Consider the following 14533-nt stretch of genomic DNA (forward strand, 5'->3'; position numbering starts at 1 on the left):
TGTGAAAATATATTTTTCTCCACATTTTCAAACTTTAAAACGGGTCAATTTTGACCCGCAGGACGACACAAGGGTTAAACAGGAACAGCAGCTTCCTCTCTAGCTTCTCCTTTCCAGAGCTGAGGCTGATTACTGACGAGCCACAGCTGTTGCATAACAGCTGCCATCTTATCATATTCATCTCCTAATCATGGCATGGAGAAGCTGAGTTGTTTCCGTCCTGCTGCGGGGATTAGTCACTGGAAAACAAACGTCCTCTCCTTACGTTTGCATCACGAAGGCGGGACGGTGTTAATGCTGTCTGGTTTCTCCTTACGTTGAAACAGAAGATTTTTCATATCGGAGCCGTCAGTGGAGACTTTAGCAGTTTGGCTAGGATTGAACAGAAGTTTTTCTGCTGTTTTTGTTTTGGTTTTATAAAGTTTTGGCTCAAAAACCTACAGTGTTCAGATTCAGTGGTAGTTCCAAACACATTCTGTCACTCTTGTATATTCTGTTGATATCTCTACATCACATTTTATATATTTTTATTTTATTTTATCTTGTTTTACCTTTACTTTATACCTTAATATTCTGTGCTGTCTTATTGTTTACCCCTTTATTGAATATCCATGCTGTTGGAACAACTTAATTTACCTCTAGGGATTAATAAAGTCTAAGTCTATTATTGAGTGGTTCCACTAAAATTTTAGATTATTTAACAGTTTGTATCTTGCACAGAGGTGCAGAAATAGCAAAAGATGGTCTAAAAACAACCTAGTTTCCAGGAGTATCTCATCCACACAGTATATTACTGGATCTATTTGAACAGAACTGTTAAAGAATTCCTAAAGAAATGCAAAGAAAAGTTATTTTTCCCCCAAAAGACTATTAACCCCGGTGTCGTCCTGCGGGTCAAAAATGACCCGTTTTAAAGTTTGAAAATGTGGAGAAAAAAAATATTTTCACAGTGAAACTTCTGATGTCCACATTTTCAAGAAATTTTTGAACATTTTTTGGTGGAAAAAAAGAAACGTTAAAAATGTTTCTTAAGAACATTCACACAAAAATCAACCATTGATGTTGATTTTTATGTGAATGTTCTTAAAGAAAATATTAGAAGTTTTACTGATATATATGGAATCACTTTAGATATTTTTAGGATTTTTTTGGAAGATTTTTACTCATTTTTTGAAAATATTTACAAGAATTTTCTTGCCACATTTGGGGGATTTTTTTTTTTTTAAATAAAACTTTTAAGAGAAACTTTGAAGGAATTATTGGAATTTTCCTCCTGAAGGTTTTGCAAATCTTCAGAAATTTGGGGATTTTTTTTGCAGAATTTTTGGATTTTTCTTAGACAAGGAAACAATATTTTTTGGTGCCTGTAAATGAAGACAACAGGAGGGTTAATCTTTTATTTTGAGATATAATAAATTGCTGTCAGCTCAGTCCTACAGATTTAAATTGGATTTATTTCATCATTTTAAACGGTGAAATCAGTTTAATCTGAAGACAGAGGAGATTTCCAGGCAGGACGGGCAGACTGAGGCGGTAAAACTGAGACTCTCTGGGATCGGTTCTTGAGATCGAGCAGTCCTCGGATCATTTTCTGTGTCTTCGGTGCGCTGAAGCGGCAGCGTGTCCGCGGACGTGCGTGCGTCGGTGTTAAAAAGCCGTCAGTGTGTTGGAGCGCGCATCAGTCACCCAGTAGCGTGGTGTAGGTGGTTGAAAAAAACAAATCTATATCGGGAGAAGGCCAGCTGTCAGCGGCAGAAACCTGAACAGGTGGCTCCTCAGAACGTGTCGAGGCGCAGAGACCCTCAACAGCTTGTCTCCTTCCTAATCTCCTCTGACGACAGCGCATTTACCCGCCGTGCGTAAAACCGGGAGTACCGGCAGGTTTGGGCTGTGTGGGGGGGATCAGTCCGGTCAGTCATCGGGATTTTACTCGTCGGTGTTGATTCAGAGCTCAGCACGAAGTTGGGATAGTGTTTTTATTGTTTAAAGGCTGGATTTGCGGAGTTGGATATCATGACTCTCTCTTGGATTTTATAAATTCTCTCCCGTGTTTTTGGATTGTCAAGGCGAGAAAAGCTGCACAGCATGTTGCCAGAAATAAATAACAAGGTGAGGCTCTGTTGCTGCTTGGTTTGACTGTCTGCTTGGTAAAACAGCAGTTTTCTGTAGATAATTGTGCTGTGATTGGTGCTGGAGCTTATATTCTGGTCAATTTAGTGCAAAACTGCAAAAATAAAGTAGAATTTTCTTGTAATTGCTGCTTTAATGTGATTGAAAATGTCCTAATGTCATAATATACTTTATGTAATTCACTTCACCTCCCATTATGTCACTTAAATATTCTTATTTTGTGTCAGAATGTGCATTTTTTTAAGTATAAATTTTCCATGGAATGAGAGTTACTTTTGCCCAGCTACAGGGCTAACATCCAGGCTGATTTCATTTTTGGAAAAACCCCTCACAGATATACTTTTACAGCAGAAATCTACAGTTTTTCTGCCATTCGTGCCAAGAGTATCAAGTCATTCTCACTTTGATATGATTTCCATTTTTCCCTCAGCCAGACCGCCCCCTTCCTGCTGACCACATGCCAAGTTCTGATGAAAAATCTGATCCATTTCTATTTCAGTCGTTGTTTAGCCCATACTTATTTCAGTGTTTGTTGTGCTGACAGATTCTGTAAGTCTATATGCGTTCTGGTGTATTTTTTCACACCTTACATGGAAACTGATATAAATTTAACCCCTCGCCCTTTTTGGATCTTAAGAAATTTTCAGCTTTTTTTCTTTTGTTGCTGCTCTTACATGCAAAAGAGAAAACACAAATATTTGCTTTGATAAATCCATCCTAACGCTGTGTTTTATCACCCGGATGGATCATTAAGCTCGGCTACTTTGCAGGAATCGTTTTCGCCCTGCGGTCAGATCCGAGGCCAAACAGAAACAGCCTGAGAGGTGCAGTGAAAATGACAGGATGGGGTGATAATACACTGAAAAATGACTGCGCATGCCTGACAGATGATAGCGTAAGTGAGCAGTAGTTTACAGTTTGTTGATGTTCCTCCTGGTTTTATTGCTTCGGTTTGACCCTCTGACCAACTGACCCTGCTGGGGGACCTTAATGAGCCAAAGCTGCTCTGGTTTAATGGCTGGGATCATCTAGACCCACATGGACACAGTCAACACAGGAGATCGCTTTGTCTCCTTCACCTTATTGTGTTTGTTCACTCAGATGACTTCATTTTATCTGTTGGCATTGAGAACAAAGGCCCTTTTTTGCTTAATTTTACAACATTTTCTACATTTACGGTAAAGAAATGTATTGATATTGTTGATTTCAGGGTTAAAAAACATTCTTCATTCCATATTTTACTGTTAAAAAAAGTTTTAACCTTTAAAAATCTGAAGAATTACATAAATATTAGAGCATTTTCCCATTAACAGCACGTTTAGTGTATTTAACATTTAATATGTGTAGTTTTAGCAAAAATTGCAGTTAAAGCCGTCATAAATATTCAAGCATATGTCCGTTATTAACCCTCCTGTTGTCTTCATTTACAAGCACCAAAAAATATTGTTTCCTTGTCTGAAAAAAATTCCCAAATTCTGCAAAAAAGTTCCCCAAATTTCTGAAAATTTGCAAAACCTTCAGGAAGAAAATTCCAATAATTCCTTAAAAGTTTTATTTAAAAAAAATCCCCCAGACTTGGCAAGAAAATTCTTGTAAATATTTTCAGAAAATGAGTAAAAATCTTTAAAAAAATCCTAAAAATATCTAAAATGATTAAATATATATGAGTAAAACTTCTAATATTCTCTTAAGAACATTCACATAAAAATCAACCAAAATCCAGAGAAATTTGCTGGATTTTGGTTGATTTTTTTATGAATGTTCCTAAGAAACATTTTTAACATTTTTTTTCCACCAAAAAATGTTCAAAGATTTCCCAAAAATGTTGAAAATGTGGACATCAGAAGTTTCACTGGGAAAATAGTTTTTTTTTCACATTTTCAAACTTTTCTCCTGATTAACCTGTTTAAGGTGATTCAGTGTTAAATAAACTGCATCAAATTGATTTAGAGTTTACAGATTTTTATCGTCATGGTTTGACAGTTTTGGGGTTTTTTTTTACAAATCTGGATTTAAAGTACTATATTTAATCCACTGAGTTGTGCAAATCTTCTCCTGTTTTTAATAACAGAAGTGTAAAATACTACATTTGTCCATCCGCTAGCTTATTTTTACCCTCTTATCTCCACTAAATGACTCCAACTATGATCAGAACTTGATTTATTCTGTTCAGATGCTGATATTTGTTGGTGACGGTGGTATAAAAGGTCAAGAGTCACTATTTTTCTCTGGCATTTGGGCACAAGTTGTGATGTCAGCAGGTTTCCAGCGCTCAGTGCTCATTAGCCAGGCTTACAGCAGGCCTTTACAGGTGTTGTTTTAGCAGCCAGCCTGCCTCAGTGACCTACATGGAACCTGCTGTCGCCCACAAAGCTCAGGAGATTAAAACAGCATCACATATCTGCACCCTGCTCTTGTCTGGTGGAGGACTTTATTGTGAAGAGGTGAGAAGTCAGAGCCAGTTTACATTCAGAAAATGAGTCAGTTCAGTGTCTGATTCCACCCACCTAAGCTGCACGGATCAGACGTTACCCTCTTTTCTCTGCACTGAAACTGACCCCATGCTGCTTTTGCATCTCTATTAATGACCAGGATTATGGTTGGGAAGTCGTTTCCTACACTGTAAAAAAAAATTGTTAATTTTACAGTAAAATTCCACAGCTGTGGTCGCCAGAAAGCTGAAACATTTTTTTTCATTTAAGGTAAATGTCTTGATACTGTTGATTTTATGGTTAAGAAATGTGTTTCATTCCATATTTTGCTGTAAAGTTTAACCTTGAAAGAAATTTTAGTTTTACATGAAAATTTACATGAAAACACTATAGATATATATATATATACATATATTATTATTATTATTATTATCATTATGACAGCTGTGACGGCAATTTTTGCTAAGTTAGTTTAAACACAAGACATTTTGGCGCGCAAGTGTCTTGAGTTTAAACTAATTTAGCAAAAATTGTGGTTAAAGCTGTCATAAGTGTTAAACCATATGTCCGTTCATCAGTTTCAGGTCCAAACTGTATTTTTCACATGAAATAAATGCAAAAATTGCCATGCTACTTGTTATAAATATTACAGCCTGTTCGCATTATCAGTAGAAATTGTGAAAACTGGAATTCTTTTTGAGAAATAAATGCAAAAATGACAGTATTGTGTTATACATATCATAGCATGTTTCCATTAAATAACTGCAAGAGAAGGGAAATGTAATTTTTAAGAGAACTTTTTTAAAGAAAAACACAGTTTTCTCCTGATTATCTTATTTACGGTGATTCAGTGTTAAATAAACTGCATCAAACTGTTTTAAAGTTTACGGATTTTAGTTTGACAGTTTTTCACCGTAAAATTTACCAACATTTTTTAGTGTATGTGGCTTCGATGAACAGCGAACCCCTCACCTTATCTCCCCCGCCTCCCTCCGTCCTCCCCAGGTTGTTAGAGCGACTTTCGCATGGATCCCCGTATGAGGCTAAGCTTTTTTCACCCATATGGTGTCGCCCTGCTGATTAAAGGCACGTGGAAGCTGGCTGGGTGCTGAAGGGAGACAAGCACAATCAGGCCAAATGTGTTTTGTGCTTTTTATAGCATCTGGAAATCTGTTGTTGTCGTCTTTTATTCTCAGCAGTTATTGCAGCCCTTCATCACATTTACTCAAACAGATCTCCAGGCTGGGAGACACGTGCACACCTACCGCCAGGCACATGCACACCTACCGCCAGGCACATGCACGCTCACATGCTCACACACCTGCGCATGACTAGCAGGTACACAGAGGAAGCTTGTTGCTGGGTTTTCTTTGCACATCCAATCTATTTTTGGATCGCTGTGCATTCTTTTTGCTCGTCTGGTTTCTACCCGCTCAGCTTCTCCCCGAGGCTGGAGAATCTCCAGAAGAGGCAGTTTCATTGCTATAAAAAATACCTTCTGAAAGTGTTCACATTTAAGGAACTGTCTTTTCACAAAACATCATAAACAACGTGGAATTTCTGAAAAACAATAAGTTCACTTTCAACAACATTCAGCCTCAGTTGATCATTTCCACATTACAACTTCCAGATCAGAATGTCTACAAAGGAACACAATATTTAGTCATCTGGAACTGAACCAGAGAGGATTTTACTTTATGATCAAAACGACAAAAAAGATATAAAAAACAAGAAAAAAATTACAAAAAACAGACTCGAAATGAAAAAAAAGTGACACAAAACAACAAAAAAAGAATCAAATGACACAAAACGAAACCAAAAAAAGACAAAAGATTTGACAAAAAAGTGGCAAAAATGGATAAACGACAAAAATGAGACAAACAAAATTGCACAAATGACACAAATAAGGCCAAAAATGACAAAAGCAACAAAACAACAACAAAAATAGACTAACAACACAAGCGAGACAAAAAAAACCAAATTGAAAAAAATAAGACAAAAAACACAAGTGAGACAAAAAGGAAACACAAAATGATGAAAACAAGAAACAAAATGACAAAAACATGAGACAAACGACAAAAGTTAAGACAAAAACAACAAAAACAAAAATAAGACAAATTGCCAAAAAATGGGACAAACGACACGAAAACAAGAGACAAAAAATTCAACAAAGCGGCCAAAAAATTAAAAAATGGGAAAACGGCAAAAACGAGACAAAAAATTACACAAATGACACAAACGAGACAAAAAAAGACAAAAATGAGAAAACGACAAAAAAATAGACGGACAACACAAGCGAGACAAAAAAAAAATCACAAAACGCCAAAAACGATGCCCAAAACAATGAATAAAGCAAAGCACAAAATGACAAAAGTAAGACAAAAAACACAAGCGAGACAAAAAGGAAACACAAAACAACAAAAATGATAAATAAAACGACAAAAACATGACAGAAGTCAGACAAAAAAAAATCACAAAAATAAGATAGAATATTGCAGAAATGAGACACAAAACAACAAAAGCCAGAAAAAAAAGACAAAAAACTATAACTACAAGTTACATGTTGTTTGTCTATTTTTTTGGCGTTTTGTCACTTTTGTCATTTTTTTGTCTCGTTTGTGTCATTTATGTAATTTTTCTGTCTTGTTTTCTCCATTTTTTGGCGCTTTGTAACTTAAGTGTAGTTTTTTTGTAGTATTTTGTAGGTTTTTTTTGTCTTTTTGTCTGATGTTTGTCATATGCATAATGTCTAATTTTACTAATTTACAATTTTAATTCACAATTTTTTTTTTACAAATTTACAAAATATTACAGAACTGAGACACAAAATGACAAAAATCTGAAACAAAGGGACAAAAAATATGGACAAATGACAAAAATGAGACAAAAAATGACAAAAGCAAGAAACAAGGCAACAAAAAAATAGACAACACAAATGAGACAAAAAACACAAAATGAAAAAAACGATGCACCAAACAACGAATAAAGCAAAACACAAAATGACAAAAATAAGACAAAAACACAAGTGAGATGAAAAGGAAACAAAACGACAAAAACAAGACAAAATATTACAAAAATGAGACAAAATGACAAAAGATCAGTGAGTAATCTAGTATTTTACTTTATGATCAAAACAACTTGTCATGGTCCAGAAATGATTTTAAATTTATAGTTTTACTAATTTACAATCGGCAGTTAATGTCTTCTCTGGAATTTTTACACTTGAGGGCCAGATTGGACCCTCTGGAGGACCACTTTTGGCCCGCGGACCTCATGTTGGACACCCCTGGTTTAAAGGGATTCCTCCATGTGAACTGGAGATGATGTCGTAACGCATCATGCTGTATAAAATATAACTCCCCTTTGTGTCTATTTTTAAATGTGGCTGTCTCTTCTGTTTTCTGAATCGCTCTCCTTCCTCCCACAGACATCACGACCGGAGGCCTTCCCTCACCCTCACAGACTCCCAGCAGAAGGCAACCGGATCGGAACCAACCGACCCTGTTCACAGGTCAGTGCTAACAGCTGACCCGGAACCACAGCCAGATCCTCCCTTCTGTCTTTAAATAACAGGAATCAGGGCATCGATATCTACATTGATATCTATTTTATATTCGTGTACATGTAAACCAGGCATCAGTGAGCATTATTATGCTTTTGTAGCTCCTCAGTAAAAAAATATGTAAACCAGGGGTGTCCAACATGTGGCCCGTGGGCCAAAAGTGGCCATCCAGAGGGTCCAATCCAGCCGTCAAAGTGGAAAAATTCCAGAGAAGACATTAACTGCAGATTGTAAATTAGTAAAACTATAAATTTAAAATCATTTCTAGACCATGACAAGTTGTTTGGATCATAAAGTAAAATACTAGATTGTTCATTGTTCTTTTGTCGCTTTGTGTCTCATTTTTGTGATATTTTGTCTTGTTTTTGTTGTTTTTTGTCTTAGTCTAATGTTTTTGTCGTTTTGTTTGTTTTTGTCGATTTGTGTTTCCTTTGTCTCGCTTGTGTCGTTTATCCATTTTTTTGTCATTTTGTAAGTTTTGTCAAATTTTTTGTCTCTTTTTGTCTTGTTTCATGTCGTTTCTTTAATTTTTCGTTGTTTATAATCTCATCTTTGTAATATTTTGTCTTGTTTTGTTTCTCGTTGTCGTTTTGTGTTTCCTTTTTGTCTCGCTTGTGTTGTCTATTTTTGTCTCATTTTGTTTCTTACTTTGTCATTTTTTGTCTCGTTTGTGTCATTTTTTTGTTGCTTTGTATCTTTTTTGTCAAATTTTTGGCCTTTTGTTTTGTTTTGTCATTTGTCAAATTTTTTGTCATTGTTTCTCGCTTTTGTCATTTTGTGTTTCGTTTTTGCAATATTTTGTCTTGTTTTTGTTGTTTTTTGCCTTTTTTTGGTCTGACTTTTGTCATTTGTCTCATGTTTTTGTCATTTTGTTTCCTTTTTGTCTCGCTTGTTTTTTTTGTCTTATTTTTGTCATTTTGTGTTTTGCTTTGTTCGTTTTGTACATCACTTTTGTCGTTTTGTGTTTTTTTGGTCTCGCTTGCGTTGTTTTTGTCATTTTGTGTCTCGCTTTTGTTGTTTTTTTGTCTTGTTTGTGTCGTTTGTCTAATTTTTTGTCGTTTTGTGTCTTGTTTTGTGTCTCGTTTTTGTCATTTTGTGTCTCGTTTTTGTCATTTTGTGTCTCATTTTTGTCATTTTGTGTCTCATTTTTGTCATTTTGTGTCTCGCTTTTGTAATATTTTGTCTTGTTTTTGTTGCTTTATGTCTGTTTTTGTGTGACTTTTGTCATTTTGATCATAAAGTAAAATACTAGATCATTCAGTTCCAAATATCTGTGAAAATTTCAGGTTGTTCATAATGTTTTGGAAAAAGATAGTTAATTAAATGTGAACATTTTTGAACTAAAAAAAGGAACCATTAGGAGTTGTGGTTATTTATAGATTATTATGCTGTGATTTTACTGGTCCGGTCCACTGGAGATCAAATTGGGCTGAATGTGTCACCTGAACTAGAATAAATGTTTAGCATTTTTATTATAGTGCAGCTCATTTATACAGACATTAATTTACTCTTGCAGTCTCAGAAAAAAACACGGGTGTCACTGTGCACATCTGTATGCACATGTGCGGTTATGTCATGCAACGCATCGCAGATTTCCAGTAACAGAGCATCTCGTTTAAGCAGCGAGCCCCCGGCTATGAGGCATGGAGCCGTGTTTCCTTCCTTCGCCTGTTGTGGCAGGTGCTCGGGACTATATTTAGCCCTATCTCTATGTGTCATAACCACGTTGGCAGATCCTGCAGCAGCTCTTAATATATAAGAATTATCAGAACTATGTACTGTACACATGGAAATGCTGCTTTTTACAGAGGGCTGTAAATAATTAATATGAAGAAATCTATTATGTAAACCCTCGTATTGTCTTCATTTACGGGCACCAAAAACTATTGTTTCCTTGTCTGAAAAAAATCCTAAAATTCAGCAAAGAAATTCCCCAAATTTCTGAAAGTTTGCAAAACCTTCAGGAAGAAAATTCCAATAATTCCTTAAAAGTTTCCCTTAAAAGTTTTATAAGAAAATAAAACAAAAACTAATTTGGCAAGAAAATTCTTGTAAATATTTTTTTTTAAAAAAAGGTAAAAATCTTCAAAAAAATCCTAAAAATATCTAGTGATTACATATGTATCAGTAAAACTTCAGATATTTTCTTTAGGAACATTCACATAAAAATCAACCAAAATCCAGCGAATTCCGCTGGATTTTCATTGATTAAACATTTTTTTTCCACCAAAAAATGTTCAAAGATTTCCCAAAAATGTTGAAAATGTGGACATCAGAAGCTTCACTGTGAATATATATTTTTCCCCACATTTTCAAATTTTAAATTTGCAAAACCTTCAGGAAGAAAATTCCAATAATTCCTTAAAAATTTCCCTTAAAAATTTTATTTTAAAAAAATCCCCCAAATTTGACAAGAAAATTCTTGTAAATATTTTCAAAAAATGAGTAAAAATCTTCCAAAAAATCCTAAAAATATCTAAAGTGATTCCATATATATCAGTAAAACTTCTAAAATTTTCTTTAAGAACATTCACATAAAAATCAACTAAAATCCAGTGAAATTTGCTGGATTTTGGTTGATTTTTTTGTGAATGTTCTTAAGAAACATTTTTATTGACATTTTTTTCCACCAAAAAATAATCAAAGATTTCCCAAAAATGTTGAAAATGTGGGCATCAGAAGTTTCACTGTAAAAATATATTTTTTTCCACATTTTCAAACTTTAAAACGGGTCAATTTTGACCCGCAGGACACCATGAGGGTTAATACATGGCTCAGGGGACATAGAGCCCTGTTGGGTGCAGGAAAAAGCAGCTCAAGAAATGAGGAAACATGCTTTAATAGACTCTATAATGCCTGATGCATGTCTGTAGGATGTTTCATTTTCTCCAGAGGACTTGGCAGATGCACAGTCTAATTTTGCCTATCAGTGCCAGGGCCGAGGCTTGCGAGGCAGCAACACGTGTAATCGTGCTCTCAGAGCAGTCGGGGTGGCAGTCAGAGAAAAGCAGGTTCCTGCACTTCATCTCCCCCACAAAGCCGGCGCTGACAGGCCCTGTCGAGATTCAGCCTCACGGGGATTTGTCCCCATTTTACTCTCAGCCTGATCAGTAATTCCAGCCGCTACCTGCTGGGGGTCCCGGTCACCTGAGATGTATGGAGGCAGCTAAAACCAACACGGAGCAGCCCGACACAAACACATCCTCATGAAAAAGTGAAAGAGGCTGTAAGGAGCTTGTACCTAGAATGTGAAAGGAAAAGACAGGAGGACTTCACTTTTGGGTTTTTGTTCTTCTGTTATACTGAAATGCAGAGAGAACAGAAAAACATCTTCAAAGTCCCCGAGCTGTGAAAGCTGGCCTAAATATTCTCCCTGTTTTTGCATTTTTGTCGACATCAGAGAATGTCAAACTCATCTTAGTTCAGGTTCCACATTCAGGCCAGTCTGATCTGAAGTGAACCGGACCAGTAAAATCACAGCACAATAACCTATAAATAACCACAACTCAATTATTTTTCCTTTTAGTGCAAAAAAAAAAAGTACATTCTGAAAATTTTCACATTTAAGGAACTAGATTTTTACAAAACATCATGAACAACCTGAAATTTCTGAAGAAGTTCAATTTCAGCAACATTAAGCCTCCGTTTATCATTTCCACATTACAACTTCCAGATCACAGAGTGTCTACAAAGGAACACAACATTTAGTCACAGATATCTGGAACTGAACCATAGAGGATTTTACTGCAAGATCAAAACGACAAAAATCACATTAAAAAATAAGACAAAAAACAAGACAAAGTATTACAAAAATGAGACACAAAATAACGAAAACGAGAAACAAAACGACAAAAGTCAGACAAGAACAAAATATTACAAAAATGAGACACAAAACTACAAAAACAAGAAACAAAATTTTAAAAAATGAGACAAAAAGTTACAAAGCGACAACAAAATGGATAAACGACAAAAATGACACAAATGAGACCAAAAATGACCAAAGCGAGGAACAAAACGACAAAAAAGTCGAAAAACAACACAGAGACAAAATGACACAAAACGGCACAAACGATACACAAAACAACGAATAAAGTAAAACACAAAATGACATAAATAAGACAAAAAACACAAGCGAGACAAAAAGGAAACACAAAACGACAAAAATCAGTAACAGAATGACAAAAACATGAGACAAACGACATAAGTCAGACAAAAAACTACAAAAACAAGACAAAATATTACTAAAGTGAGACACAAAATGACAAAAGAACAAAGAACAATCTAGTATTTTACTTTATGATCAAAACAACTTGTCATGGTCTAGAAATGATTTTAAATTTATAGTTTTACTAATTTACAATCTGCAGTTAATGTCTTCTCTGGAATTTTTCCACTTTGAGGGCTGGGTTGGACCCTCTGGAGGACCACTTTTAGCCCGTGGGCCTCATGTTGGACACCCCTGGGCTACATATTTCTGTTCTGACTCACACTGATAATAAATCTGAATTTTGATAAACAGAAATACAAAACCCTGTTATTTTTACTTTCGTCTCTGTTCTATTTGTGATTGTAGTTTCTATGTTGGTGTTTCTAATGTGTACGTCGTTACTGAAGGTAATACAACTGAATTATCTCCTCTGACTTGTAGAAGTTCAGCTCTGGTGTGGGAACTCTGCCTCAGCTGGAGCCACCGGTGGTCCAGGTGGTGGTCAGCAATGCCAAAAATCAGCACCAGCAGTCGGACAACATCCTGCCCCAAATCGCCAACAAAGGGGGTCAGAACAACTATCAGACGGTGAGCCTCTCCTCCACTCATCTGTACTGCTTTATGTGATTCAAAGTCAGGCCAGTTAGTCCATGGGCCCGGACCCAATATCTCCAGTATCGGTACCACTCAAGATGACCAATTCTTTTTAGTATTTTTAATTTGCTATATGTCTCTAGGTTGCATTTTGATATGATGCCATTGAAGACTCACAGCTTAATAAATGTTATCACTGGTTTAATGGACACAATGAAAGAGTCTGAGCCAAAAGTCAAATTCCATGGGATTATTCCTCGTTATGAATAAATAAGAAGTGCCACACATCACCATTTGTGTTAATAACTTTACAACACAGAACAATACTATAACAAACTGGAGTCTGAGAAAGATTTCGCTGCTATGGCAACAAGATCGTCTGTGACAAAAACAAGACACAAAACGACAAAAACGAGACACAAAAGGACAAACACGAGACAAAACAACTAAAACGAGACACAAAACGACAAAGCATGACACAAAACGACAAAAACGAGACAAAACGACAAAAACGAGACACAAAACTAGAGACACAAAACGACAAAAACAAGACACAAAACAACAAAACAATACACAAAATGACAAAAACGAGAAAACGACAAAGCATGACGCAAGACAAAAACGAGACACAAAACGACAAACACGAGACAAAACAACAAAAACGAGACTCAAAAGGACAAACACGAGACAAAACAACAAAAATGAGACACAAAACCACAAAAACGAGACAAAACCACAAAAATAAGACAAAAAACAACAAAAACGAGACACAAAATGACAAAAATGAAACAAAATAAGACTCAAATCGATCTAAACAAATAAGCATGGAGGTAAGTACAAACAAGAAATGCATTCATCTGAGTCTGATGTTTTTTTTAATATATATATATATATATATATATATATATATATATATATATATATATATATATTTATTTATTTATTTATTTATTTATTATGTTAATATGTTCCCTTTTTCAAACAGTTTTATTTATTTGATTATTGACTCATTAGATGTGATCTTTGCAGAGAGTCACGGTGAGATTTATATGAATTGTGCCATACAGCGGTTATGGCGAATGTGACCGTTTCACTAATAAGTGATAAAGCTGCCAGTATGGAAAGGCTCTCACATCTTTATGTACTTCTATTAACCAAACGTACATTTTAGCACCACTTAGGTTTGGTCACCTGAGATGGTTCCAGTATCTGGTCTGGTCCATGGACTAAGTCTGTAGCTGCATTAGCTGGTGTTTGCTGCTAATACAGAGTGATTCTCCGTGTTGTTTAACAGGACGAGAGACCGAAGCCAACACCGCAGTTTGCCATGCGCTTCGGTGCAGCTATGGATAGAGTGTCCGTCTCCCGCAACAGCAAGATCTTCAGCAACAAGCTGGAGAAAGAGAGAGCATACGAGGGCCAGAGGTTACCCATGTCGCCCATAGGTACGGGATCATTTCACATTTACAATCCACTGTGGGAGTTCTTACACAAACACGTAGCTTGGTGATGTTTCTGATTCTCCGTGCTGGATTGTAAATAGCACGCCGGCTTTGATAGTTTTATAGTCCTCTGCTCTGGACAGAGGCGTTACCAGCATGGTGCTGA

The 14533-nt window shown here is 35.9% G+C and overlaps 1 protein-coding gene across 4 annotated transcripts in view; it reads left to right on the forward strand.

Moving 5' to 3' along the window:
* The window catches only part of dyrk4 (dual-specificity tyrosine-(Y)-phosphorylation regulated kinase 4), a 49522-nt gene that overhangs the window by 20725 nt on the left and 14264 nt on the right, over positions 1 to 14533 (forward strand). For 2 of the 4 annotated variants that reach the window (XM_055009076.1, XM_055009077.1), the window contains 3 exons: positions 7990 to 8073; positions 12773 to 12919; positions 14220 to 14370. In XM_055009076.1, coding sequence (XP_054865051.1) covers positions 7990 to 8073; positions 12773 to 12919; positions 14220 to 14370 — 382 coding nt within the window. Of the gene's footprint in view, positions 1 to 1678; positions 2110 to 7989; positions 8074 to 12772; positions 12920 to 14219; positions 14371 to 14533 lie in introns of those variants that run through there. The other 2 variants (XM_055009078.1, XM_055009079.1) reach the window with 2 other exon arrangements.

The sequence above is a fragment of the Amphiprion ocellaris genome, chromosome 3, assembly GCF_022539595.1.
Source record: "Amphiprion ocellaris isolate individual 3 ecotype Okinawa chromosome 3, ASM2253959v1, whole genome shotgun sequence".
NCBI classification, from domain to species: domain Eukaryota; kingdom Metazoa; phylum Chordata; class Actinopteri; family Pomacentridae; genus Amphiprion; species Amphiprion ocellaris.